The sequence below is a fragment of the Ambystoma mexicanum genome, chromosome 13, assembly GCF_040938575.1.
Source record: "Ambystoma mexicanum isolate Mex_15411 chromosome 13, UKY_AmexF1_1, whole genome shotgun sequence".
NCBI lineage: Eukaryota > Metazoa > Chordata > Amphibia > Caudata > Ambystomatidae > Ambystoma > Ambystoma mexicanum.
This window is the reverse complement of record NC_090938.1, coordinates 90,322,867-90,349,998: the sequence shown is the minus strand read 5'-3', so window position 1 is coordinate 90,349,998 and position 27,132 is coordinate 90,322,867. Positions and strand designations below refer to the sequence as shown.

Below are 27,132 nucleotides of genomic sequence, written 5' to 3'. Positions count from 1 at the left end.
GGAGTGCTCTCGCATTGGTCTCCTTTAGAGTTGCAGTAGAGTTTTAGGGGAATTTCATAGCACTCGTGTTGTCATTCATAATGCATTCATAAATCCACAAAAAAGGCAGACCCTCCCCCGTGATGTGCTGTCAATCATTCAATTATTTATTCACTTGGAGGCTAGAAAGCTCAGCGGTTGCGCGATAAAACAGCAGTAGATTCAGCACCCTGTGACATCAGGAAACACAGCCAGGCATATTTAGCTAATTCTGGCTCCAGAGCCATCACAAACAGTGCCCTAGCCCTGAGGACGGACTTGTTCAGAAATGCATTGGCATACCACACACAGTGGCACTGACTGCAATGGATGCAACTTTATATCCTCCAAGTGAATAAATAATCGAATAATTAACAGAACAACACAAAGGAGGTTGTGCCTTTTTTGTGGATTCATGAATGCATTGTGAATGACATCACGAGTGTTATGATATTCCACTAAAACTCTACTGCTAATCTAACGGAGAGCAATGCGAGAGCACACCTTGAACTAGATGGATTTTTAGTTCTTCTTTCTGGTGGTTTTGGTAATCTTGTGCCAAGGTCTCAAGGAGTGCTCTGATATTCCTATTGACTTTAACTGTGAATATTTATTTACCAATTACTAAACTACAAGCAGTGCCCACCCTCTATCTTCTTAATTTCACATTCCTGACATACTATTTCTTAGCGAATATATACACACACACACACACACACACACACACACACATGCACGCACACTTTATTAACCTATAATCAATATTGAAGCCACGTTAATAACTGACACACCTTTTCTATAATGCATTTGTAGTGGGCACGACATGGAATATCAAAGGCCCTTATATACTCTCATGTTCTTTATGATAGCAAGGATCCTTGCTGAGATTGATTCTGTGATCGGACGAGACCGACTTCCCACCATTGTGGACAGGCGCCGAATGCCGTACACTGATGCCGTCATCCATGAGATCCAGCGGTTTTCTGACATTGTTCCTTTCGGGGTTCCGCACATTGTGATCCGAGACACCAAGTTCAGAAGATTCATGCTTCCAAAGGTATTTATCATTTTAGAAGGTTTTAGACCTAGATACCCGGGAGACCAGCCTACCAATGTATACTTTTATCATCACCTTTACAAGTGTTTGGTCTATCAATCTGTCTCCTTGGTTTGCTTCCCACAGTTTAATATCTAGCCTAATCCACTGCATCATGCACCACTCTAGCTTGTTCTCTCTCTCTCTCTCTCTCTCGCTCTCTCTCTCTCGCTCTCTCTATTGCTCTCCCTCTCTCTGTGTATCCCTCTCGCCCCTCTCTCTCTTTTTTCTTTCTTTCTTTCTTTCTTTCTTTCTTTCTTTCTTTCTTTCTTTCTTTCTTTCTTTCTTTCTTTCTTTCTTTCTTTCTTTCTTTCTTTCTTTCTTTCTTTCTTTCTTTCTTTCCTTCTTTCTTTCCTTCCTTCTTTCTTTCTCTCTCACTCTCTCCCTCTCTCTCTCTCTCTTTCTCTATTGCTATCCACCCATCTCTCTCTCTCTCTTTCTCTCTCTCTCTTTCTCCCTCTCTCTATCTATCTCTCCCCCCTCTCTCTTTGATTGTAGGACGTTGTGAGCAGAAAGTGCTGTTATCTTCTGGGTAAAAGTGGTAAGAGAGCAGCTGTAACAGAGGCATCATTCAAGGTGGGGGACAGTCTTCTATTTGAAGACATACATTGTCATTGCTTGTTTCCTACAGGAATTTGGAAACAAGTCATCAAACAGAGGGTGCATTACACGTAACAGCGGACGTATTTGCGTTTTTATTTCATTGAAGAAAATGGATGGCAATGTAATCAGAAATGACTCACATTAAAACGCTGAAAGTTTGCGTAAGCATTCTTATGAAGGTTGCCTGTGCAATAAAGTAGAGAACAAGTAGTGAGCAAGTTTATGAGGTTGTACACAATTTATATAATAAAACAGATCACCTAAAAAGATATAATTAACTTAATGGGCAAAAGCATCAAACTAAAGAGCAGTACTATTTAGATATACAACGTTACATTATTAAATGTCACTGAAGGCAGTGGTGAGATCAGATTGGGATAACTGGGAGGGGAAGAGGAGGCTCCCTCTTTTTCAAGTATATGAAATGTAAGTCAAACTTTGAAGTGATCCAAAGTTGGGCTGGCTTTGATTGTTATAAGCTTTGTGTTCCAGTGAAGTGTGGCAAGTAGGGAGAAAGAACAGAAGCAAGATGAGGCACAGGCAGGATATTGGTGAGGGAGGGAATGATATGGTGGGTAAACATGCAGACAGTCAGACAGGTATTAAGGAGAAAACCATTGGTAACTTTGAAGACTTGGTGAAAGAATTTGAAGAGAGAGTGCTAGTTCATGGAGAGCCAATGAGCATGTTGTTGGTAGGTAGAAGTGGGTGAGTAAGGAGTGGAGAGGAAGGGCAAGGAAAAGGCTTGAGCAGATATCCAGTTTGCTGAGCACAATTGTGGAGATGTGTGTTTTTATAGATTTGTTTGTAAAAAAAAAAAAGGACAAATGTTCCGAATGTTGATGAGGTTAATCTGAGCAGCAGGGATAGTGTTGAATTATTCAGTCATAGATCACTATCAAAGAGGACCATGAGATTGTCACCCTTGTGGGAGGGAGCGAGATGATCTGCAAGGGTGGGTAGGGATCGCATTGGAAGCTGTTTTTGAAGATCTCAGCACGAGGCAGCAGAGAGCCATCCAGTGACGAAGTGCAGGTTGAAATCTGAAGCATTCAAGTGATGACGTTTCTTATGGAAGATCTTCGAAGATGTCTAAAAACAAATTCTGTTAAGGTTATTTAAGATAAACATTTATAAAGTATGATGATATATGATAGAATTGATAAAGCAGCCTATAGCCAGATACAAGCGTATTTAGAGACTAACAATCTACTGGGACTCCGACAATCTGGCTTCAGAACTCAACATGGCACTGAAACAGCCTTGATTGACCTGAAGAACCAGATGACCTGAAATACAAAGGGCAACCAACCTGCCCTCTTGCTCCTTCTGGATCTTTCAGCTGCCTTTGATCTGGTTGATCATAAGGTGTTGTGTAATCATCTATCAACAGCAGCTCATTTTTCATCGGAAGCAACGGCAAGGATCCAATCTTTCTTAAACAACAGAACCATGAGAGATTTTTCCACCTTTGGCAGCAGCTGATCCTATCCCTATAACATGGGGAGTCCTGGAGGGATCCTGTGTATCGCAGACAATGTATAATGTGTTTACCAAACCATTGTTTGATGACTTATACTCTCTGGGTGTCACCTACACTAGCTATGCAGATGACACCCAGATCCTTATACCTTTGACAGGCGTCTACGACAAAGATCTGGCCCTGCTTAATAAAATCTATCTCATCATTCAGGCTTGGATGGCCTCACATGGTCTCTGCCTGAATGATGAGAAGACCGAGTTACTGCTCTTAGGTACCCCAGCCAATCTGAAAAAACTAAGCAATCACTACCTCCACTTTAACATCAACAGCAACGACAACAAGGTAGCTAAGGAGGTAAAAATCTTTGGCTTCTACCTAGACTCCATCTTGAACCTGCGTAAACAAGTCAGTGCTACAGCATCAGCGAAAGCCTATACTTGTAAGCTAATCCACGGCTATGAGCCCTTTCTTTCCACAGAAAGCTGCATAACGTTGGCCAGAACCTTAACACTCTCTAGAATAGGCTACTGTATCTAGGAGCTAACAAATACATCATACGTAAACTCCAAATACTTCAGAATAATGTTCTTAGAACAGCCTTAAACATCTCCAGAAAGCAACATATTTCAGAGTTCAGACGGAATAACAACTGGCTCTCTATCGAAGACAGAATTCATCTCAAAACAGTCTCCCTAACTTACAAATGCCTGAATAATTCAACCCTGCAATACCTAACAGAATAATTCATCAAAACCAACTCCACACAACCTACGAGGACTGCCAACTCCTTCTGCATAAGAGTCAACAGGTTTAAACTGAAAAAAGAAGGCAGCAGCCGCTTTCCAGTCATGGCTGCCCAACTCTGGAACTCATTACCGAACGACTTTAAGAGCTGATTAATCCTTTCACAATTTTAGAAAAAACACCAAACACTGGTTTTCTACCAAAGACTTACTACAACACTAGCTACCCTAACCCTGAACCTGCACTCATCACCTGGCCGTTTATCTGTATTTATGTAAATAACTTCTTGTATATACTGTCTACTTTTTTTATGTGCTGTAACATCACTGAACATAATCCTGCTATGTAAATCCTATTACGTTAAGTTGTGTCTAAAGTAACCTATAATGTATGTATGTAACTATGAATCTGAGAATTCCTGTAATGCGCCCATATTCCCTTGGGTTAGGAGCGCTTTACAAATAAATAAACAAACAAACAATCTCAGAGCAAAGATCCAAGATGGCAGCTTCTAATTATCTTGGGATAAAATTTCTTTTTACTCAACATATAAGAATAATTAAAAAGAAAAGATCAAATCCAGAATAGAAGAATGAAGGATCAAGAAAAAAAAATAATGCACCTAAAACTTAGCTTGTAATAAGTTTGATGATCCCTAAAATGAAGCAGTAGATGTGATAATATTACAAACATGGTTCAAATAAAAGAAGAGCAAAAAGAGGAATCCCCTGTTCAGATTAGCCTGTGTAAGCAAGAGCATTTCTGTGCAAGTTAAACAACTGATGTTTAGTTGAAGATAACAGGTCTTGAACAGGTCAAAAATCAGTCCTAAGTGAATTACCCAATTTATTGGTCCCGCACACATTTATGATTGATTGTTTAAGACTGTTTAGATTCAGTTAGTAGGTATTTCTAAATTGATCATACAAACCCATTAACTTCCCTCCCTCATGGCATTTATTTAATTTCCTAATCCTAGTTACATGAATTTTCACACATGTTCTATTATGGTTGCGATACTCAAGAAGGTGGATGCCCTTTGATGAATGGCCGACCCAAGACTCAAAAGATAATGAAAGGTCAAATGACATAGAATCTAAAATTATGGCCAAATTAACAATGGAAAATTGGGAATTATCTTCAAACCAACCAGCTGTTTTACCTTTAAAAATAAGCACTATACAGGTAAAAAGAAGGGCTTCAATGTATCGAGTGAAGGAAGAGTTGATCCTCCGAAAGGGAATGACAATTGGTATTGGCTGTTGAGCATGCTGCATTCCCGAATCATACAATGTCCCTAATGAGAATGTGAAGCAGGTAGGAATTCTAGAGGTAGTTTCTTGGAATTGTTCAGGAAAACAAAAATGCATACAAGTGGGGTGAAGGATAATTTTTATTGAAATCACATAGTGTGCTTAAAAGAAACTCGTCCAACAGCAGAATTTGCATGGGACCATTACATTGTGTGCCAGAAGTTTGCAATTAGTTTTTATTTAAGGAAGGCTAAGTGGCGACCTGCTCACTTTAATTGGAGCGGATTTCACTTGTTATCATGAACACATATTTAATAGCAAAACAAAAGAGGTGATTGCTACAAGGTTTTGAATTAATCTTCACCTCTGGCATTGCTCTGTGCTTTCTGTCTCTGCTGGTTGCTGAAGCTGTGAGCTGTACCTACCAGGCTCCAGTGCCCAGTACTCCCAGCAGTGGTGACTGCAGCATCACTTCCTTTGAACCATCTAGTTGGGGCATAAAAGGCACTTAAACGTGCTGAAACAGCGTGTTCTGTCTCTGCTGGTTGCTGAAGCTGGGAGCTGTACCTACTGGACTCCAGTTCCTAGAGCTCCCAGCAACAGTGACTGCAAGATTGCTTCCTTTGAACAGCCTAGTTGGGGTATAAAAGGCACTTGAAAGTGCTGAAGTGGCGTTGAAGTGCTGTGCAAGTGCTGTGAGCAAAGCACACAAATTGCATTCCTGTCACGCCATCAGGTGTCATGGTGAGGAGGGACGATGAATGACTCATCAATGAAAGATGATCATTTAGCAGACATGCAAACAACTGAAATCAGCCTTGAGGATGAAGTGGTGGTGAGGATAGCTGAATATGTGCAGTACCCCACTTGTGGATATCAACTGCGACATCTGAGAACCTGAACGTAGAAGACGATAAGAGTTCCTAGAGTGAAGGTAGACACAAAAATCACTAATTTGTTTACAGTGCATGAAGCACATAATGAAATGGAGTTGGAGACTCAAATGGAAAATCTCAAAACATTATTAGTGTATTTAGGAGCTAAACTGCCTGAAGACACAGTCAACTGCTTGGCACATAGTTCGTCAGAGTTAGTTGAGACAGTTGAGATAATAACAAAATGTATTATTGGCCGAGATCGTAATGTCTGATATGGTTGACCTGGGGGTGAGGAGGAATGGCTCCTGTTGAATGTTTCTACACAGTCAGAGACGAATTGGAGATATGAGGAAAGGTCACATGTGAAAATTCTGATTAGACAGGGAGTTGTAATCTCCTTACTGGTTATATGTGGTGTTGAGTGCACACAGGAGAATTTGGCTGTCACACCTCACTGACATAGTCCTCCATCTTTCAGAGGGGAGACTAGAGAGAGGGTGTCAGGAAAAGCTCTTAAAGAGATGTCCACCTTTACTCAGGAGGCACTAAGTCTATTTGATGAAATTGATATGGGAAATGTGAGCAGCTCTTCTATGTATTCTATGCCTATGTATTTTGTGCTCTGAAAAGTGTTAACAATTGTTGTGAACAAGTATGAGGGGATTGAAGTAGAGTTAGAAAAACAAATTGCTTTACTAAAATCTATGCAGGTAAAGGGGAATCTTCTTAATCATACCAGTAGGACACATTTAAATGTGGCAGGGGAAAGAATGAAGACAATCAGGTCTTACCTTCCCTTTCAACGATGGAAGAAATTGAGGTTGGGGAGACACAGTATGAAGGTCCTATTAACATAAATCCCATGGAAGGGGAGAGGGGTACTGAGATTCAACTCAGACATAGTTATTCTAAACAGTACAAGAGTGAGGTAATTCAATGCATCAGGATTTCTGAAGAAATAGAAGACAAAACTTAGGTTTTAGAGAAAGAGGGGAAAGACTGGGAAAAATATAGTGAGAAAAGCTTGTCATGGTAACAAAACTCTAAGTGTAGAAGAAATTATCCTATACTAAGTGAAGCTAAGGGAGCATTATGAGTAGAGAAAGGAATATAAAATGTCATGCCAAAAGCGAGGGATGGAATTAACGATATTTGCAAGTTTTTCACAGATAGCAGACTGAAAAATCATTGGTGACAGAGTGGAATGGTAAATACACGAAGAAAGAAGAAGTCCAAATCTGTTTAAAAAAAATAGAATAATTGAGGTTTTTGATAAGTATTGGATGGACTGCACTCTTTGTTACAGAGCACACAATTGGGTACAGAGATTCAAACTAAAGTTGGTGAGCTACCCACAGTGAATATTGCTCTTATAAGAATTTGTTCTAGGTCTTGCCAAATTGATGCTGGCTCATTAGTATTGAAAAATATTTTGGAAAATATTAAAGGCCTCCAAAATGTAATAGCTTTGAAGGTTTCAATAGAATATTCGTGTGGTGTTCATCAGGGAGATATTACTTGAGACAGGCCCCTTTAGCTTCAACTCATTGCCACCCACAATTTTCCAGAAGTGAATGCAATCACCCTTTACACTACAGGACAGCAATTCATCCTACTTACCGACTGAATACTGGGACTTTTTTGATACCCTCAGTGATTTATATTTGGCCCTAAGGTTTCTTAGTTGGACTTTGTTAACAACTGCTGTTTTTTCTGAGGTACATTAAAAGGACATTTTTGGCCTGCTGACATTCCTCATCAAACCAGCCCTTCCTAGCCAGGATATTCTTTCTTATTTCCCCGCATGTTTAACAAAGAAGTCAAATAACGTCAATATCATATCCACCTACAGTTCACCAGTGTTAACAGAAACATTATCGGCCACACAGATGCATACGATGTGGTGTGGCGGTCAATACTAGCGTAAATACATGACTTGGTCACAACCAAATCTATTGATGTCCATTTTATCACCTTTTGGGCTGCCCACAAAACTCCTGCCCATCCCCTCCAAACCAGTGGTTCTATGGGTTTGTATTGGACATTTAAGTCCCCCATTGCCATAATCACTGTTTGTTTGATGCTATTCAGTAGCATTGCTATGGTTACAAAGGATTATAACAAGTGAAATTACATAGAAGGCTTTAATAACGAAAGCATTTTTGGAATGCTGCATTTCTGCCAGTAGGTTATAGACATCATGAATTTCAGTTACAGTCCATTTTAAAGATTTGGGCCAGGAGGATAGCTTGCGGGCATTGCGTGTGTTTTGGAAGCAAGATAACACATAGCAACATAAAGTTGAATCCCGTCCACATTTACTCAGGAGGCACTAAGTCTATTTCATGAAATCGATATGGGAAATGCGAGCAGCTCTTCTATGTCTTCTTTGTTTGTTTTCTGACTCACGTCTAAAATATGTTGATCTTTTGAAAATTAATTTACAATAAGAGTGTTTTGAAGAATGTTAACATTTTATGGAAGCATTTTATGGAAGGGAATGATAGTAATTTAAAGTTTTTTACAGTAAAATATTGCCACAATGTCTTGCAGATTTTGTATGAATTGTCTTCTTAATATATATGTGGGAATCTTGTTGATGTTTGATTTGATGTTGTATACAAGATCTATCTGATCATAGTATACTTATAAATAAATATGAGGAAAGCTGAATAGTGACCTGCTCACTTTAAATGGAGCTTATTTCACTGGTTATCATTAACAAATATTTACTAGCAAAACAAAAGAGGTGTTAGCTGGAAGGTTTTAATTAATCGTGACCTGTTGCATTGCTCTGGGTAATTGTTGAGACCATTGCTCTTTGCCTGCCAAGCAATTGTATACAAACCAGGGTTGGGACCCACCCCCAGAATGCTAGGTCACATCCCTTCTAAACGAGATCACAAGCAACACCACACATGATTCGGTCTAATTGAGCATCATAAGTTTGGTGTAATTGAGCATCATAAGTTTGGTGTTGCTTGGGTGTTAGGGGTTGGTCTATGTCTGATTTGCCTGCTAAATAATTCCTTCCAGTTACCATCACAACTTTAATACCTGAAGCATCAAGTTGACTGCCTTGCCACTATCAACACCCGGGTGCTTGCTCTTTCCCTCCTTCTCAGCTCATCCAAGACCTCAGATTCTCTTCTTTTCATCATCTTTATGCCTTGGCTGTCATTTGTAAATATGTATGTCCAACGTCCTAAACGTAAATTAAAATACAGCTGTATGACCTTTATTGAATTGAGCATTTCTGCCATTTTATTGAATTGGGTCTAGTTTTTGTGACTACTGAATTCAGTTTTGGCCTTGTGGCCTTGTGGACTTTACCAAAGTGAATGTTTCTTCCATCTATTGAATTGGATTTCATCTGTGCAGCATCCTAGAGAACCTTGCAGGTTGTCAAGTACGTGGCACGATGGCTGGCAGTACAAATATACAAATATGAGTCATTGTCCAAGAATTAGCCCTCCATTGTATTTTCCCAGAGAAACCCTTTCCTAGAGACTCGGTGTTGTAATTTCACCCAGCTGTGGAATAAGAACTCAGTAACTCACTACACAGATACAAGTTTTTTGGGGGGCTGTCCTTTCCCAACCGCAGTGAGCCATGGCATGCCCATTAAAGGAAACCTGAGTGGGAGTGAAGAGTGGAGATAAAACGTTCTCTTTTTTGGCCGACACAAGAGCTACCAATACTTCAATAAGGAGGGGACATTCCTGATGTCAAATAAAACAATGGACACAGAAGAGTTTTCTGGGGCTATTACATCAGTTCCTTTCACTGAAATGGTACCTGTCTCCATAGGCACACAAGAACTGTTGGTCCCTTTATTGTATTGATGAGACACCCACTCACTCTCCTGAGTAGGGACATCATGAATGAACTGAATATGACTTTTTCATTTTCAGTGGAGGGCATAATGTGTTCCATCCAGCATGTTCCACACTAGGGCTTTGGTGAAAATGCAAGCACTCTGCTCCTCTATGGGGCGACTATCTTGTTAGGTCTGGTGTTAGGGATTCAGGACAAAATTCTATGCATACCCGCCACCAAGCTGTCCATCAACCCGCAACCCAGCTGTCCAACATAAAGGGGTGAATGGCACCATCATCATGTTACATTTGGAGTCAGTAATCACCAGCGCAGACCATGTAATTCTGTCTGGTCTGGATAAGAATGGTGCAAATTCTTATGCATTGACCCAATTACGGGATGTGTCCGACAAGCAGCTTTTCAAGCACACCGAAGAGGAAGGAGAGATAGTATTTCAAATCTGTATCCCATGTCAGATAATGGTCAGGAAATGGTGCAAAACAGAGAGGTGCCTCACACCCTGCTCCTTACTGAAACATTACCATCACACTACTTGCAGGAAGACCTAGAAAGGTTACCCAGTCATTTGTGGACCAGTGTTCCACACAATGTAGGGCTACTGAAAAGCACAGGGGCAGTTTGCATCAAACTGAAACCCAGCACAGTTTTGCCCAGAGTGAGACAATATCCCATGTCTAGGGAAGTGGTTGAAGGCATTTATTGTACCATTGAGTCCCTCTGGCAGCAGGACATAATACAGCCATTGGAATCACCATATAACATGGCCATTTATCCTTAAAAAAAGCGAAAGGGTCAATGTGGAGGATGCATCCGTTGAATAACATTGTAGAGGCTGAATTTTCAGTGGTTCCGAACCCCGCCACAATCTTGTGTAAAATCCCCACGGAAGCATCATTTTTCATGGTAGTGGATCTCAAGACTGCATTGTTCTCTGTCCCATTACACCTCGAGTCCCATCCCCTTACAGCCTTTTCTTACAGCGGGCAGAGGTTTCAACACATTTGTTTCCCCAAGAGTACTTCCAACAGGATGTTGCAAATGGTTTAGGGTACTTACAAGTAGAAAGCAGTCATTCAGTACATGGATGACTTGCTGGTTTGTAATACAACAGAAGAGCTGTGTGGAAATGAATTTGTAAAACCTTTCACTTTAATGGCAGACAAGGGTTATAAGGTGTAAAGGATAAATTGCAGTATTGTCAAATGAAGTTGTGAACATAGAATAGATAATGTAATCAGCAGGCAGAAAAATAACTCCAGAGAAGGCTACAGCAGTGCAGAATACACCACAGCCTACCACGGTTAAACAGATGGGGCAGTTTTTAGGTGTAACTATTGTCGAACATGGATATTTGCCTATTCAAAATACACTAAATCACTACTGCAAGGGCTAAAGGAAGTGCAAAAAAAGAAAGAGCCTACTGTTTGGACAGATCAGATTGTCGAATCATTTAACGAGCTTAAAAAAATATCAGCTTTGCCCTTGTTCTGTCTGCACCAGATTATAAACAAACAGTTATTTTTGTTCTCATGTTCTAATGATCAGGGGATGACGGCTCTACTCACACAGAAGACTTCACTGGGACATGAGCATGTGGTTTATTTCAGTGGTCTTCTGGATCCAGTCATGCAGGCACACTTCCGATGGGAGCAGACTCTAGCAGCAGCTGCACCTGCCATACAGAAATCATCTACCATTAACATGCTTTACCTTGTCACCTTTTACATGAAAAGTCAAAATCTTCTCTCACCACTCAACAAGCATCAGGGCATGTGGTGTGAGAAACCTGAGGTTGTCTTACCCGCTAGTCCCCGTGGATCTGTCATCCAGGTGGCCAGGACACGCCCATCGCTTTTGGATCCAGTTCCTGGGGGTAGACCAGTGTGGGAGGATCACCTGAATGGGGGGTCTTAAGGGAATGGAAGTGGGACACGGGATGGCGAGACACGGTCTCCCCTTCCCTTTAACACCTTTACCCCATCCTAGCCAGTAGCCTAGATAGGGTCTGAACCCGCTTCCCCTTTTTTGACACAAACACTTTCTCACGGACAACTCACTGTGAGGGAAAATGGACTAACACCCAAGCTATATACCTGACATGTTCCACTACAATGGTGAGGCAGGGTCAGGCAAGTACTGATCATTACACACACCTGACTTGCATCACACTTCCCCACATTGATAAATGGCAGAACACGAAAGCACACTCTGAGTCAGGCAAAGCACACAAGGAACCAGCAGTTCCAAGATGGCAGTTTAATATAAGGCGGAAGACGGCAAGACCGAAGAGGATTCCAAGGCAGGGAATACCCTAGACCTTTTAGACGACAATTATGCATCTTTCTTGAGCATTCAAAAGCAGGAAACATAAGATCTGGAATTAAAGCTATAGAATCCTGCATTGTGTTTCTCAGGTACCTGGGGCTCTCCCATGTCAATATTCAAGGCAAGCAGAAGTGCTTGCCGCCATGATACTGTCCTTGGCTCCTACAACAAAGCAGCAATGAAGTCAGAACAGCCGGTGAGTTGGGGAGACTGATACTAGACCAGTCTGTGTGGAAAACAAGGTTGCAAGTGGCAACAATGCATGAAGTAGATTTTTGAGACAGCAGAGGAGTGAATGAACTTTCAAGCTAAAATACAATACCGTAGACAGAGTGGTCCAGCATCAAGTGGGTGCCCAATCGAAAGTCTCTGTTAGGTATCCAACCGAAAGAAGGAGAATTTTGAAAACAAAGTGGGCCTTCAACGGTTGAAGCCAAACCCTGTGCACATTTGAAAGTCTTTGATACTTGATGCAAAATTGATATTGGTCGAAGTCCAGCTGAGGGAGACTAGTTGCATAGAAAGGATCCGAGCCCAGCAAAGAGGGAACCGGGGTGAACTGTGAGTCATCCGAAAAGGAAGAACCTACGAACATTGTGCGATAAAGTGAAAGGTGAAAGACAGGCGTGAGCCCGACAGAGATAAGCCTGTGCAGAACTTTCTGCTACTAGGATCTGAGCCCAGCTGAGGGGGATGTGGGGTGGATAACGAATCACCTGATGTGAATACGCATGAAAGTCTAGAAGGGAAAATAACGTGTTGTCTATTTGGTTGCTTCAGGCCCTTTGATTGTAGAGACTTTTGCGAAGAAGCAAGGAGACCTACGATCTGGAGGCCAGGATGCTGATGAGTGTACTGTAAACTTGTGCTAATGAAACCAGAGACTGTGCTATGCTAGAGTGAACCACCTTTCCCTGGGCTAAAAACGTGGGGAGGGTGGCCAATGGGAGGCCAATGGCCTGAAAACCTGGCATATCATTTTGAATACTTCTTTGTTTTTCATAACATTATTTCCCACACTATTTGTATTTAGAGGTAAGGAATGGCTATAGGTTTTTTTGTATAGGCCCTTTTATTTTGAAAGACACCACTAGGACTGCATTATTATTATTTGATGGTCATAGCTTGCCACCATCTGTAGATTTAGGTTTAGCTAGGCGTTTATCATACCCTTTTTGAAGTTCAATAAACACCCTTGAACTGTGGCCACTTCTGTGTGTCTTACTGTTGATGCCACATCTTCCTTACAGTGGTCATACTGTTGAATCCCTCTATTCACATAGACTGGTGACATACTGTTAATCCAGCAATCTTTATTGCAGAACTAGTACGCAGTACATGACTGTGATACATATGAGGACATCATTGATGAAAAGACCCACATTAGCGAGGATGTGCTTGAAGAAGAGTAGGTGCTCTTTGTTGATGGTTCGTCAATGATCGATCAGAACACGGGGACCAGGCGCACAAGGGCAGCAGTAGTGATTCTTTAATCAGGGGATTACCACATATTAGATAAGGTGCCACTGCCCTCATACTACTCTGTGCAAGCAGAAGAACTTAGAGCCCTAATAACAGACTGAATTATTGTAAAGGTGCTCCACTACGAATTACTCAGATTCAGCTAATGTCACATCCAAAGTAAATTATGACCTGTGCAGGTGGCATAGGAGTGGGTTTAACAAATCAGATGGTATGCCTGTGCAGGATGCTGCACTACTCTTCAAGTTGATAGATGCATTAGCACTCCCTACAGCAGTCGCGGTAGTGAAATGTGCAGCTCATACAAACAACACAGACCCAAATACTTATGGCAACTGCGAAGCAGATTTAGCAGCCAAGGAAGCAGAATACTTAGATACCCACAATGACATTGTGTCCTCTGAATTATCATTACAGCTAGTAGAAATTACAGTTCCCTATGACACTTGTCCCCTGACCCAGCTTATTTAACTGCAAGCACAAGCTCTCCAGCAGGAAAAAGAATTATGGACAAAGAGAGGCTTTTCTCTTTCTCTCACTTACCTGATATGGAGATGGAATATTTCAGGGAAACCAGTTATGCCCCAACCGTTGCTCACTGTTGCTCTCGAGCAATTTCACTTTCTAAGGCAACTGTCCAAGGAATACATTACTGCAGGCTTTCAGGAGGAGTGGTTTGTCCCTAACAACGAAAAGCTTGTTGCCTATGTCCATTTGTATACTTGCCAAAGGTAAACCACTAGTCGTACCCTTAAAATGCTTAAAGATACACTGCCCCGTCCCTTCAGGGCCTTTTCAACACCTACACCTCAACTATATGGACTTGGTTAACAGGTGCAGTAACTTTTGTTATTTAATTGTTGTGATTTGCCCATTCTCATGATGGATCGAATCATGTCCTTGTGTTAACCCTGATGCCAAGTGTACCACCAGATTTCTGGTGCGTGAAATGATTCCCTGGTGGGGGATTTGTGATGTTCTGGGATCTGATAATGGCACACATTTTTCAATGAAATGTTCAAGAAAGTATATTCTTTGTTGGGTATAAAACACAAGTTGTGCTCTATTTATGACACACAGGCCAATGGTAAAGTTTAAAGCATGATGGGTTTGTTAAAACAAAAATGTGCAAAGTTAAGTGATACACTTAAGAAGTCAGGGTTCACTGTTTGCCTCTCACTCTATTTGTGCTGCAAAATCAGCCAGGTTCTGACGATCACCTTACCCCGCATGAAATAGTCATGAGCAGGAGGTTGCATACCCCTCTGACCATGCCTGATTTGCATATGGTCTTTCCCCTTTTGTAATGACTTGTCAGGCAAAGAACAATGGTCTGGAGAGTTGGCAGAGTAATTTGAGTGGTTAAGATTATTCTAAACCTTCCAGCCATTACCTCTTTTGTTTTTCTTTGTTTTTCTGTAGTTACCCCTCTCACACCGGCACACACAGCCTCAGATGTACACTCCTCTGCACAGGTTTTAGGGGAAGAGTTCCAGTGGTACCTTAGGGAGCATAAGAATCTGTCAGGTTTATATCTCGCCAGGTCAGGCCCCAATGCCAAGATCATGATCTACCAGTGGCAAAATCATCACAGCAGCAGCAAGTGTCATCGCAGCTACAACTATAGCTCGTCCCAGGCAACCGTGTTTTTGTGTTATGTTATGTTGATTTATACCATACACCGTTACCATCCACAGGCAGTCTCCAGGTGCTCACGGGACTCTGCAAGAGAGGGGGCTCTGGGGGTTAGTTAGGATATAATGAGAGGGTAGGTTCAGAACAAGGAGGAACTGGCATCTGTGAGTGTTGTTTTTCATGTGTGAGTTAGTGCGAGAGGCCCAGTGCATTGTAACCGTATCGGTAAGACACAGTGTTGGTGTTAGTGTGTTGTATGATGTTGGGGTGGGTTAAGGTTGTGCACACTGGTTAGATTATGTCCACAAGGGAGCCAACGCCATGTGTAGTTGTTGCTGTTTGACTATCTGGTGTCTTGGTGTGTACTTGTGTCATTCAAGGTTTTATGGACTATGTGGGGGGTGGTTCACTCTAGGTGTGCTTCCAGAATCTCAGAGAGATGGTGGGGTGTGAAAATTGATTTGATTCTTGGTGTTCTTAGTTGTAGTGTGGCTAGCCCAAGTCTAGTGTACTGGCATTGGTTATGCGGGAGGAGCAGAAAGGACAAGTGGGTTAGTAAGTCAGTCGGTTGGATTGGTGGAGCATCTGGTGTAAATCTTTGGTTGCTACTTGATGGTATGTACCTGCATTCTTAGTTGCATTTTGTTGGCCATATCACCTCCTCTCTAGTTTGTTTGTGGTGTTATTGCTACTGGTATCACTTTGCGGTTGTCATTGTCTATTGAATAACCAGGTTTTGAGTCATTTGCTGAAGGTGATGTGGTCTTCTGTGGTTTTAATTTCTTTGGGCATGGTGTTCCAGAGGTTTGAAATTAGATATGAGGAGGCTGTTCCACTGAATTTCCTTTTTTTGTAATGTTTTGTCTATATTTGTAGGTCCTTGATGGATCTTAGGTTCCTTCTTGGGCGGTACCAGCTGATCTTGTCTTGAAGGAATTAAGCTCCTTGTCTGTGCAAGGCTTTGTGGGTGATGCAGAGTGCCTTGAATTCAATGCATTTTACTGGGAACCATTGTAGGCTTTTCATTGCTGTCCACTGCTGGAGTGGTATGGTCTCTTCTGTTTAGTTTTAATAGGATCGTGGCTGCTGTAATTTGCACCTTTTATTGGTGAGTCTTTCCAGCATTCTTAAGTAGAGACTGTTTGCGTAGTCAATTATTGTGAGTATCAGGGATAGGATTGTGAGGGATCTGTGAGGGAAGGAGAGGTACGGGAATAAACCTCTGAGTAGTGTTAGGCGGAATTAGAATTTTTTGGGTGATTGCGTTGACTCGCGGTTCCAGGGATAGTCCGTTGTCCATGAACATTCCTCGGTTATTTACTACGTCGGTAGTCTCCAGTTGTGTTCACATGCCGGGCGGTCAGTCAGGTTGTGGGTCGCATGCGTCAATTTCTGCAGGTGAGAGCATTATTTCTGTTTTTGCCAGGTTCACTTTAAGGTTGTTCTTTGTCATCCAATTAGAGATGTCTGTGAGGCAGTTGTTGAGGCAGTTTTTTTGTTCCTGCGTTTTTATCATTTTCACAATCAATTCTATGGTGTCTGCATAGTTGTAGGTGGCTAGTCCATGGTTTTGAAATGTTTTCATTCGTGGGCACATGTAGATGTTGAAAAGCAGAGGAGATAGTTTGGATCCCTGCAGTGTTTGAGGTGAAAGGTGGTAGGTATGTTCTTTCGGTTCGGTTTGAAACACATGTCTGGGGTTGCTGTTGGTACTCTTGTTCAGAGAGGAATTGCCATAGCATTTCAGTGCTGGACTGCGGGACAAAGACTGATATGCAAATGGATATTTCCCATCTGTGAAAGGTACCGTGAGCAAAAAGTGTGTGCTGCAGACTCTCATCTCAGAACAGGTTACTATGCCATGTACAGAATAGGTTATCATGCCATGTTCAGAACAGGTTATCGTGCCATGTTCAGAACAGGTTATCATGCCATGTTCAGAACAGGTTATCATGCCATGTTCTTTTTGGAGAGGAGCGCCTGCTACCTTTTTTGAATTACTAAAGTGAATGTTCCTGCTATCTTTTGGATTGGAATCAGTCTCTGAAGCATCCTAGAAAGCTTTTCAGGTTGCCAAGTAGGTGACAGGATGGATGACAGCAAAAATATGAGTATGTGTCCAAGAATAAGGCCTTGACTGTATTTTCCCAAAGAAACCCTTTCCTGGAGACTCAGAATTGTATGAAAAACAGGTACGCGATACCTGCAAGGACATGCTTTAACGTGGAGAAGCAGCAAGGTTTGGGAAGAACAGGGGGTGCCAAAATGTCTGGGTGCAAGGTATGGAGTTTTTACTGTATCTGGTTTGTTGCTGTAAGGGAAAGATTTAGCTCTTCACACTGTCTGCTTGCATTAGGTCATATGTGATGGGATGTACATTGAATGTAACACATTGCTGAAGTATCCAATCAGGGTAGGGCACTTTTGGTTTAAATTAGTCTGTATAGGCAGGAGCCAATAGTAGAGTTAGAATATGCTGACACCTAATGTCTAGAAGGTATTTTAACATATTCAAATGTTGTTTTCTCCTGCAAATACTGTCACAATTGCATTGAATTACAACTGTGTTTTCTTGCTGTTTGTGTGTCTCTTCATTGTCTCCTGAAAATCACTAAGGGTCTTCACCTGCTCCTTTTATTCACTTCCACTTTGATGTTCTCTCTCTTCCTCCCTCTGCTTGCAACCTTAGTGTCACCTGGAACCGCTCACTTTTCTTTTCTTTTTACATATATTCTCTTGCTCATTCGTGCCATTTTCAGCTAGATCACACCTGCCGGATTATTTATTTTATTACTTTGTTGCTACCAAGATTCTTATTCTCATCCCAAATTTGCCCCCAACATGACTGCTGTTCCTCAGTTCTTCTTGGCACCACAGTCTACACTCTTTTCCCATTCAATTCTATTTTTGATTGTTCTTTCATTTCCTCTTGTGGCTCCCCCATTTTCCCATCTCACCTTCCTTAGCTTTGCTTAGATGGCTATTATTATTTATTTTTCGGCCTTGGTCGGTGCGGCAGCCAGTCAGGTAGCTCCAAACCTTGGCTGAATCTACTGATGCAAGCCCGGGTTTAGTGCAACCCGGGTGTCCAGCGCACCCGGTGCTACTGTATTCCATCCTCCCCTGCCTCCCGACCCCAAATGCAGCACTGGCCCACCCCCATCCATCTTCATCCCCCGCATCCAACTCTCCTTACCTCTTAAGGGACCCTCTGTCCAGGCCGCATGGTAATAGAAAAAGGGCTAAAGTGGATCCCCGCCTTCCATTTCCATGACAATCCGGAATCTCCTCAGCCACTACAGAGAACGAAGCTGTGCCGCCGGGTATTTTTATTCTCTATTGCGATTAGCACCTCAAGGGTTTTCCTAGGGCTGCTAATACCATTAATCCCTCTTGGACGTCTAACTTGTGCCCCTGGCCGTTACCGGCCGGTAAAGCCCACAGAACGCAGGATTATTCCATAAAACTCATTATCTCTTTTGTTCTGTGTTGTATCCATGGCATAGCGCCTGCATATATCTGTTTTCATATCTGGGTCTGCGCCGCACCCTTGGCCACTCTGGGCTTTATCCTTATTTTTATTAGCACCTGGAGATTATTATTGGGCTACTCTCTCAGCAAATCAGAATGTTCAGAATGCAGTCAATAACTACTGGTGTTGACTGCACTCTGAAAATGTTGTCTTCACATGTGAACAGGGGAAAAAAAACAATTACATTTCCAGGCAAGGTTTATTTCTACAAGATGCTTTCTTTCTCTGTGGGTTTTTATTTGTATTTTGTTGCAACATCCTATTAAACAAAAGAAAGAGAAAGCTAAAACATGAGACAATGCTTTCACTTTCTTATAGAGAAATCTTGTACTTTTACCTGGCACCTAGTATATGCTAATGTTAAACCTGTTCTAGTATAACTAATTAGTATAAGCAATTCAGATGCGTAACTTGTGAAGACAAGCTTGTTTAAATACATACTTAGTTTGTATATTTACTTTACTCACTATTAAAGTAAAATGTTTACTTCACCACAAAAACTCCAAACCACCTATTACTATTGCCACTATTTGCTAATAACCTTATAGACCTTGGGAGGGGTCCATTATCACTTTGCCTCAGACCATAACCTGGTGGTGAGTCATTACAATTTGATAATACCCCTCCTGAGGTCTATAAGGCTATAATAATTGTCCCGCACCCTCATTGTGAATAGTCTCACTTTCGTAAATTAACTGTCCTAGCTGCTAAATTCTGGATTCCTATTCACTAATCACTCTGTTAAAAATGCCACGAAGATTGCTTCCTGACTACCTGTGTATTTTGTAATTTTCTTGCATAGATCCCAGGCGTAAGCACTCTATTAACGTAATAAATAAATCAAGATCACTGCGGATTCAGTCCCCATGCTAAAAACACCAAAACGTAGAGACATCTTAAATTAAATCAGTAAGGAACTTATTCTAAAGGAACAGACAGTACAATATGTAATTGACTACTTTTAGAATGATGTTTGCAAAATATCAAGTTGTCTGCCTCAATAGATCATCTCCAACATTTGTAATAATGTCTTTTGTAGTGCTGCTGCTTGAATGCATTCAATACATCTGAGGAAGGTTTGCAAACCATACTTCAGCTAAGATAAGTAGAACAACTCTTAAAAACCTTTGTGAAATTCAATATTCCCTGAACTTCTTTTTCATTTCTAGGGTACAGAAATATATCCCATATTATCATCTGTGCTTAGTGATTCAGCAAAATTTGAAGATCCCGAAAACTTTGACCCCGGGCACTTCTTGGATGAAAATGGCTGCTTTAAGAACAATGACGCCTTTATGCCGTTCTCTACAGGTAGCAAGATACTGAGCATAAATTGGCCACCCTAATGATTTGAGAAAGCTGCATATGTAAATCTATTTATTTAATTGATTGTTGCAATACTTTCACTATTCTAACAGAGGGCCTGCTGCAGCATACTCCTTAAATGACTACTTCTGCACTAGATAATGAAAATGTAAATGAGATTATTCTTGGAGTGGTGCAGGAATGATGGAAAACAGTGGTGAACCATGGTGAGGTGTTGGGATGGGTGGAGTAATGCAAGTGATTTTAGAACGTTAGGGAGTGGAACTATAAAGTGGATTGAGCAATCCAACTGGGTTGGAGAATAATAATGAACCACAGCTGCACCGGGTGTGATGAGATGAAGCGTATTACCTTAAACGTGGGTCATAACTTAAATACACTGAAATAAATAAAATCCATCCAATATTTCAAAGGACTGTTGCCATATTACATGAAAGGCTGATCTCTCAAAAAGATTAAAGTCCGACAAAAAGATGAAAATTGAAAACTTAGTGGTCTGATGAAAAGTTAAATCGGAAACCTCATCCAGAAATGTGGTGCAGATTGCTGGCGGTCAGTAGATCAGATAGAATACAAACCTGAGAGATAATAGACACTGCAATTGACCACAAATCAAACGTGGAAAAAGGAGAATGTTGACTACAGTTTACATGATTCTTGAAAATAAGCACCATCTGTACTTTTTTCCAGATGCATCCCTGTGGAATGAGGAGAAACCTTGTTAGCGTTTTTTAAATAATGTACTGCTGCGGGGCATCAGGGACCACATGGGGGTGAATCAATTACCTAAGCGTTTGCTGATGGGCAGGATGTGGCAGATTGGCTGTTAATTGTGATGCTCATAAAGAAAGCTTGTATGAGCTGTATTGTGTGAACTTCTAAGGACCGGCAAAGATTTCAAATCCTCAAAGGATATCCTCTGCTGGACTCACCCTCTTCTAGCAATTGGAAAGGGATATAATGTTCTAGCTCCCGATAAGTGGAGCAATGTCATCCATCTATCAGTTGAAGGTAATTCAGAGATAGGTAATATTGCTATTATTGCTGAGGATCTAGGTTAATAACTAGAATAATAGTTTCTCCATAATTTGACTGCATTAGAAGAGCGCCATGCACCCCTTGGATCTGGCAGAGCCACAGATACACTTTACCCAAATCCCTGGGTGGAAAGGGATATGTTTATGGTGTGTGATAAAACTGTGAGCATCAGGAGGAAGATGCTGCTCTTTAGCCCTTTTCTTTGACAGTGTTTTGAGATATGTTCCTTCTATAAAAAAAAAGCTGTCAAATGTACACAACCATGCCTAGCCAGTTTAATAGGTTCAAGCAACTCAGGAGACTTAGGGTTACACTTCAGTAACACTGTTTTGGGTGGACTAGGACTATTAGTTGTTAATTGCCATTACACATCAGCTGCACATTGCAGGGTATATACATCCTTTGGAATTGTTTTGTTACCCAGTACCTCTATGTTTTGAGACTCATAATTTCAGGTGCTACCATGCAATTTTCAGTATTTAACAATAACTAATTTTAAAATAATAATGCATTCCTATGAGTCCTTACATTATCATACGATGTTAGGCATCTGACAGGGATGTCACAGAATAATGTTCCAGGAACAATGTGGTCAAGGCAGATAAAAAATAACACAGTACAATGCACAAAAGTTTAATAATCCTGACTTTTAACTTGATCGCTTAACTTTACTACTGACATATGAAAATGAAGCAAAGAATGCATTTGCTTAATGTTGCCTGTATACAAACAGTTCCTGAGCAATCGGAAGCAATGCTACAGAACAGGTTAATTGTTACACATAATGAACGACTCATTTTATTGAGCTGTGGAAATTGGAGGGTACAGGGCTGAGTTGACCCAACTAGGCTACTGAATCCACGACACTGTTTGCTCCCAAGACAAGCGTGTTGGGGTTGAGCTATCCTCCTTTGTTCACATGTCTTTGAGAGCTACGTGTGTTAGAAGGAAATGTGTGACTAAATGAATTTGACATGGTGTTAGGCAGAATCGTATGCAGTACCCTTTGGGAACACCACACACAATTAAGACTACAAGTGTAAGTACAAATTCACTTTTGGTACAAGCCTGTACTACACTGTAAAGTGGTAGCGATGGCTGAGCAGCCAGACTTACCTCAAGAGTAAAGTGAGCAGTATCAGAAGTTACACAAAGGACAGCAATTACTATGGTTCAAACAAACACTGACTCAAGGTTTCTGAGTAAAAGAATATGCATGTATATGCGCCATCAATTATAAAACAACTCACTAAAGTAAAGCAGCAGAAAATCACAATCTTAATATACTACACAACACCCAGTGAATTCTGGACAAGTTAAGCTCAAAATGAAGTGTGAGCAAAATGGCACACCAGCAATTTAAAAAGGAAGGGAAAGACAAGGTTATTCAAAATCAAGCAGCACCAACAAGTAAGTAAGCTGGGCAATCTAGAAAAGGATTACTACAACTAGGATTCAAATCAATAGGCCTGGGCCAATGTTAATGGTTCAGAGTCTTTGCAGAGGATCACACAGTTCAGAGTAGTTTGTGGTTAAGTCTTTGCTAAGAGTTCGAAACGAAGTTGGTCAAAGGAAAAGTTATTTAAAAGAGTAGAGAAGGACAAGCCCTCAGATTGGCGAAAAAATTAAAACACTTTCACCACGGTCGGATGGAACTGCTGTAGCTGAGACAGAAGTTCCTGGCAGATCCTGCAGGGTCATGGTTCCTGAAGCGACTGTCAGACTAGAAGACCAGAGGGTCCTGCACTGCCCAGGCAAGAAACCAGCAGCAGAGCAAAGCAATGAATAAAAGGTGCGCTCCTTAAAACCCAAACAGGGTCTGGTCCTCCTGGCTATCTGGTTTACGGCAGCGGTGCACAGCAAATTCGACCAGGGGAAGGAGGCCTTGCTTGGTGTTTGGTGAACTGGTTGGTCCCACCACCTCAAGGGAAGAAGATTCCTTGCAGATCTTCTCTGTCGTCGAAGTGTAGGAGATTCGGACCCACAGCAGGGCTTCACCGGGAGGTTGAGTTGTGGTAGTGGTCCTCTTCCTTCAGCTTCTCTTCGGGTCTCTCGATCCAGTGGCGACTCTGTCTACCAAGTCCGATAGACCTGCTTTTTATGCAATTTCCCCCATTCACACAGCCTGGCTGTCAATCACACAGCAAGGTAGTTGTCCTGGCAAGACAGTCACCTAGCCAATCAAACAGGAGTGTGACTTGCGTTTCCAAGGGAACCCTGTGCAGGGGTCCTAAAACCCCCCTCCTCACATCCTGCCCACCCAGACATTCAGGCACCTAAGGAGGGCTTTTGTGCAGAAGCCCGCCAAAGGACGGCGAACAAAGGAACCAAACCGGGTTTGGTGCACAGAGTAAAACACGAGAAAGACCTTTACGAAAAGAAATGGAAAATAAACCCAGCCAGAACCAAATAAAAGTAAATGGGGTCCAGCGGGTTTAAGTTCGAGGCAACCAGGATAGCCTAAAATAGTAGCAAGGCTATTTTCATAGACCATGGTAGGAAACATATGGTAGATACCACTGCCACCAGCCAAATCTTAAAGAAAGGGGAATGAAATAATGTTCCATGAGAGACAGACAAAAAGGGATAACTATTAACACTTTCCAGTACTCTATGGAAGATAGGTTGTACTGGGTCTGTGATTTTAAAAAGACTAATAAAGTCAATGGCAACTTTACATGTTCTGCGAGACCGTAGTCAGTCCCAGAAAATGGAGTTTAAAGTGGGAAGTCTGAAAAAGACAACCCTGTGTCACTGCACTAAAGGTGCTGTGTAACACACAGTAAAAAGATGATGCCTATGGAGTAGGTGAGACTCCACAGTCTATGAACACAAAAATGTAAAACACACAGCAAAACACATGTAAGAGTGGGAGAAAAGGCTCACACTCTTACCAGGTGAAAAAATAAATCCTAGAAATCCAGCAAAGCTGCTGAGGGACTCAGTAGGTAAGGGATACTAGCCATCCTGGAGAATTCTCCCTAACATATGGTTCACCAACGAAGAACACATAGTATGTATTCTTTGTTAGTCTGTTCTTTTTGAGTTCAACTGAAATAATTCCAACTAAGATTACTCTATTAATTAATTAATATTAATGACATGAAAGCCAGACATTCAAAATGCTTCCAACAAAATACAAATTGAGGTTGTAATGTAGGACTCAATGAATCCGGCAGTAGCTGTGCCGGCAAAAACGGCACGCCTGCCGCCGGAGTCATTTTTTTTCTGGTGCCCGGAAATGGGGACTTAACGGGGCATTACAGCCCCGGCGGTCCCGGTAATTGCCCATTGCCGGGCGCTTGAAAATCTTACTCCCCATTCATGTCCCATTGGACTCAGTGGGAATGGGGAGGGAAGATGCGCCAGCACCATTCGTGAATGTTGCAGTAAATCCGTCAAGGTCTGTAAACAGGTGCTGTTCCGCACGCTAGGTCAGACCTGACGGGCTGAAAGGAACCCACTCGCACAACTCTTAGTTTGCCGGTCCGGAAACAACAGTACTGGCAAGCTTAACGTTACCGTTGTTTCCGGACCATCAAACTTGTAATGAGGCCCAGGTCAATAAATGGCCTTTACAAGTTTTTGACATGACTTTCAATATTAAAACATGTTATCTCTGACCCTTCTCTTCCCGCAGCTTTTTTATCCAACTAAAATGTAAAATATTGATAATATATGTGCACAGTGATGTTTTCACATCTATGCCCAGTCAGACATGAACGTAGATGCTTGAGTGACATCAACGTGGCTTTAGCAATGTAAACTTGATGAACATTTGTAATAGGAATTGTGTAACAAAGCAGCAGATCATTTACTGTCCTGTGGACTTTTTTTTCCAGGGAAACGGATTTGCCTGGGAGAAGGCCTGGCTCAGATGGAGCTCTTCATTTACATCACCACAATCCTACAGAAATTCAAGCTTCAATTTCCATGCGATCCAAAGGACATCGACATTAAGCCAAGATTGAGTGGTTTTTTTAATGTTCCAATCTCTTATGAGCTCCAGGCAATTCCACACTAAAGTTAAGGGGGCACCTGTATGCCACAAAGGAAGAAGACAGTCACGCAGCAAAAGACGGCCACATTTCCTCTGACTGGCAACTTCCCACAACAGCCAAGCAAACTTCAGACTCACTCCCAGAATATGTCATTTTGCATTAAGCAAAGATTCTCTTCTCCTATTTTTACATAATTGTCTTTTTTTGTATTTTAATCTCCTGAAATTACAAGACTTAATGCACATCAGAATTGGGAATTGATAAATTTATTATGGCAGATTCTTTTCATCAACTCACGGTTTGCCTATCTGAAAACAGCAATGAATTGAGGGAAACATCACTACAGGCTGCATGGTGGATGTTTATTTCCCAGGTGAACTTGATAAGCATGGTGGGTTACTTCCATCTGAGTGGATCTAGGAGTTTTTCCTGATTTTTGCTGCTGTCGAAATACACATTTGCCAATTTTACCGCTTTTCATACTGTCTTTAAACAGACCATACATATGGGTTTGTCTTTTTATCAAGATGAGGCAAATTAAAACCTAGCCCTCATATTAGTGTGTTTACTTGATGTAAAACATTACTGAGCTTCAGTTGTGCACACATTTTCATAAATACTATGAATACATGCAACACAATGTTGGCTTTATGGCTTAGGGCTTAACCTGTCTCTTATCATACAAATCTACACCTTCGTTTTCACTCAATCTCAAGTTTGGGATTCTGGATTTGGAAACTGGAGTACCTAAATGGCTCTGGAAATGTTTACAATTATTAGAGCAGAGGTCAGGTTTACATAACATGATTAATCTAAGAGATATCTGCATTGTCTAGTAAACTTGCTTAAACCTTTCCCATGTTATGAGTTGTTGAGATGATTCTGTCTCTGTTCCCAGAAGGTTCTGGAAAACCAAAGATTAAATGTGAACAACATCGTGTGTTGAGCAGCTGAATCAGACTAGAAAATTGAGTGGCATATCTGTTGATGATGATCATTTTCACGCTGCATTCTTTTCATATAAACCATAAAAAGCTGAGAACACCATGGTAACACGTCAGAGGTAGTAGCTTTATTGCCTCACTTAACGAGATCCAGTCCATTACACAACAGTGAAGGTGATCTGTAATGGAAAGAGTTGAGAAAGAATGTGAATGTGAAGGAAGCTGGACCTAACATTAGTAATGAAAAATTATAATTTGTTTGGACACTTTACCCACTTTTGAAAATGCTTAACTGATGTGTATCCCCGTGAGTTACTTCCAAAGAGGTTTGGATGGACTAATTCAAGGCACTATACCAAAAGAAAGTAGCAGAAGACAATTGTAAACCATACAGTGAACAAATACTCCTCTGAAAGAATTAGCAGACCAAGAGTCTGCAAGAAGATTTGCAGTGATTATCATCAATGAAAAACTAAACAAATTCCATGGCCCAGATTGGGGCGACATGTATCTATGTCAGAAGTCTAATGGTGCTTGGGCCCCAATTGTCACAACTCTTACTAAAATTATATTCATGTTGTGTCAGCTACGAGCGGCATTTCCTAGGGGAATTATTATCCAAATATGTTAGATGACTGATCAAAATTATCTGACCTGTTTTTGACTAGTTGCCCTGATAGTTGCAACAAATAGAACTATGGGGAAGTCCATTAAGGCACACCTTCGGGGGTGAATTTTGAAGAATCCGGTGGCAAGAAACACACAATACATTATAGATGTCCCTATTTTTCACAAAGTAGCAGAGAAGGTTGGCTGCCTGCCTTAAAGCAGGTCTAATCTAACTGCCACAGTCTGGTCAACATTCTTACACCACAGCCAATTTCTTACAAGAACACAATATCTGCAAATGGACAGATATCTAAAAGATTTACAA

General features: G+C 41.4%; 1 protein-coding gene across 2 annotated transcripts in view; it reads left to right on the top strand.

Annotated features, from left to right (window-relative positions):
- Positions 1 to 26,209, top strand: part of LOC138520921 (cytochrome P450 2A13-like) — an 83,111-nt gene extending 56,902 nt beyond the window's left edge. For both annotated transcript variants that reach the window (XM_069633348.1, XM_069633349.1), the window contains 3 exons: positions 888 to 1,075; positions 20,059 to 20,200; positions 25,096 to 26,209. In XM_069633348.1, the coding sequence (XP_069489449.1) occupies positions 888 to 1,075; positions 20,059 to 20,200; positions 25,096 to 25,277 (512 nt within the window). In that variant the 3' untranslated portion in view covers positions 25,278 to 26,209. The remainder of the gene's footprint in view (positions 1 to 887; positions 1,076 to 20,058; positions 20,201 to 25,095) is intronic.
- Positions 26,210 to 27,132: the final 923 nt, after the last annotated feature.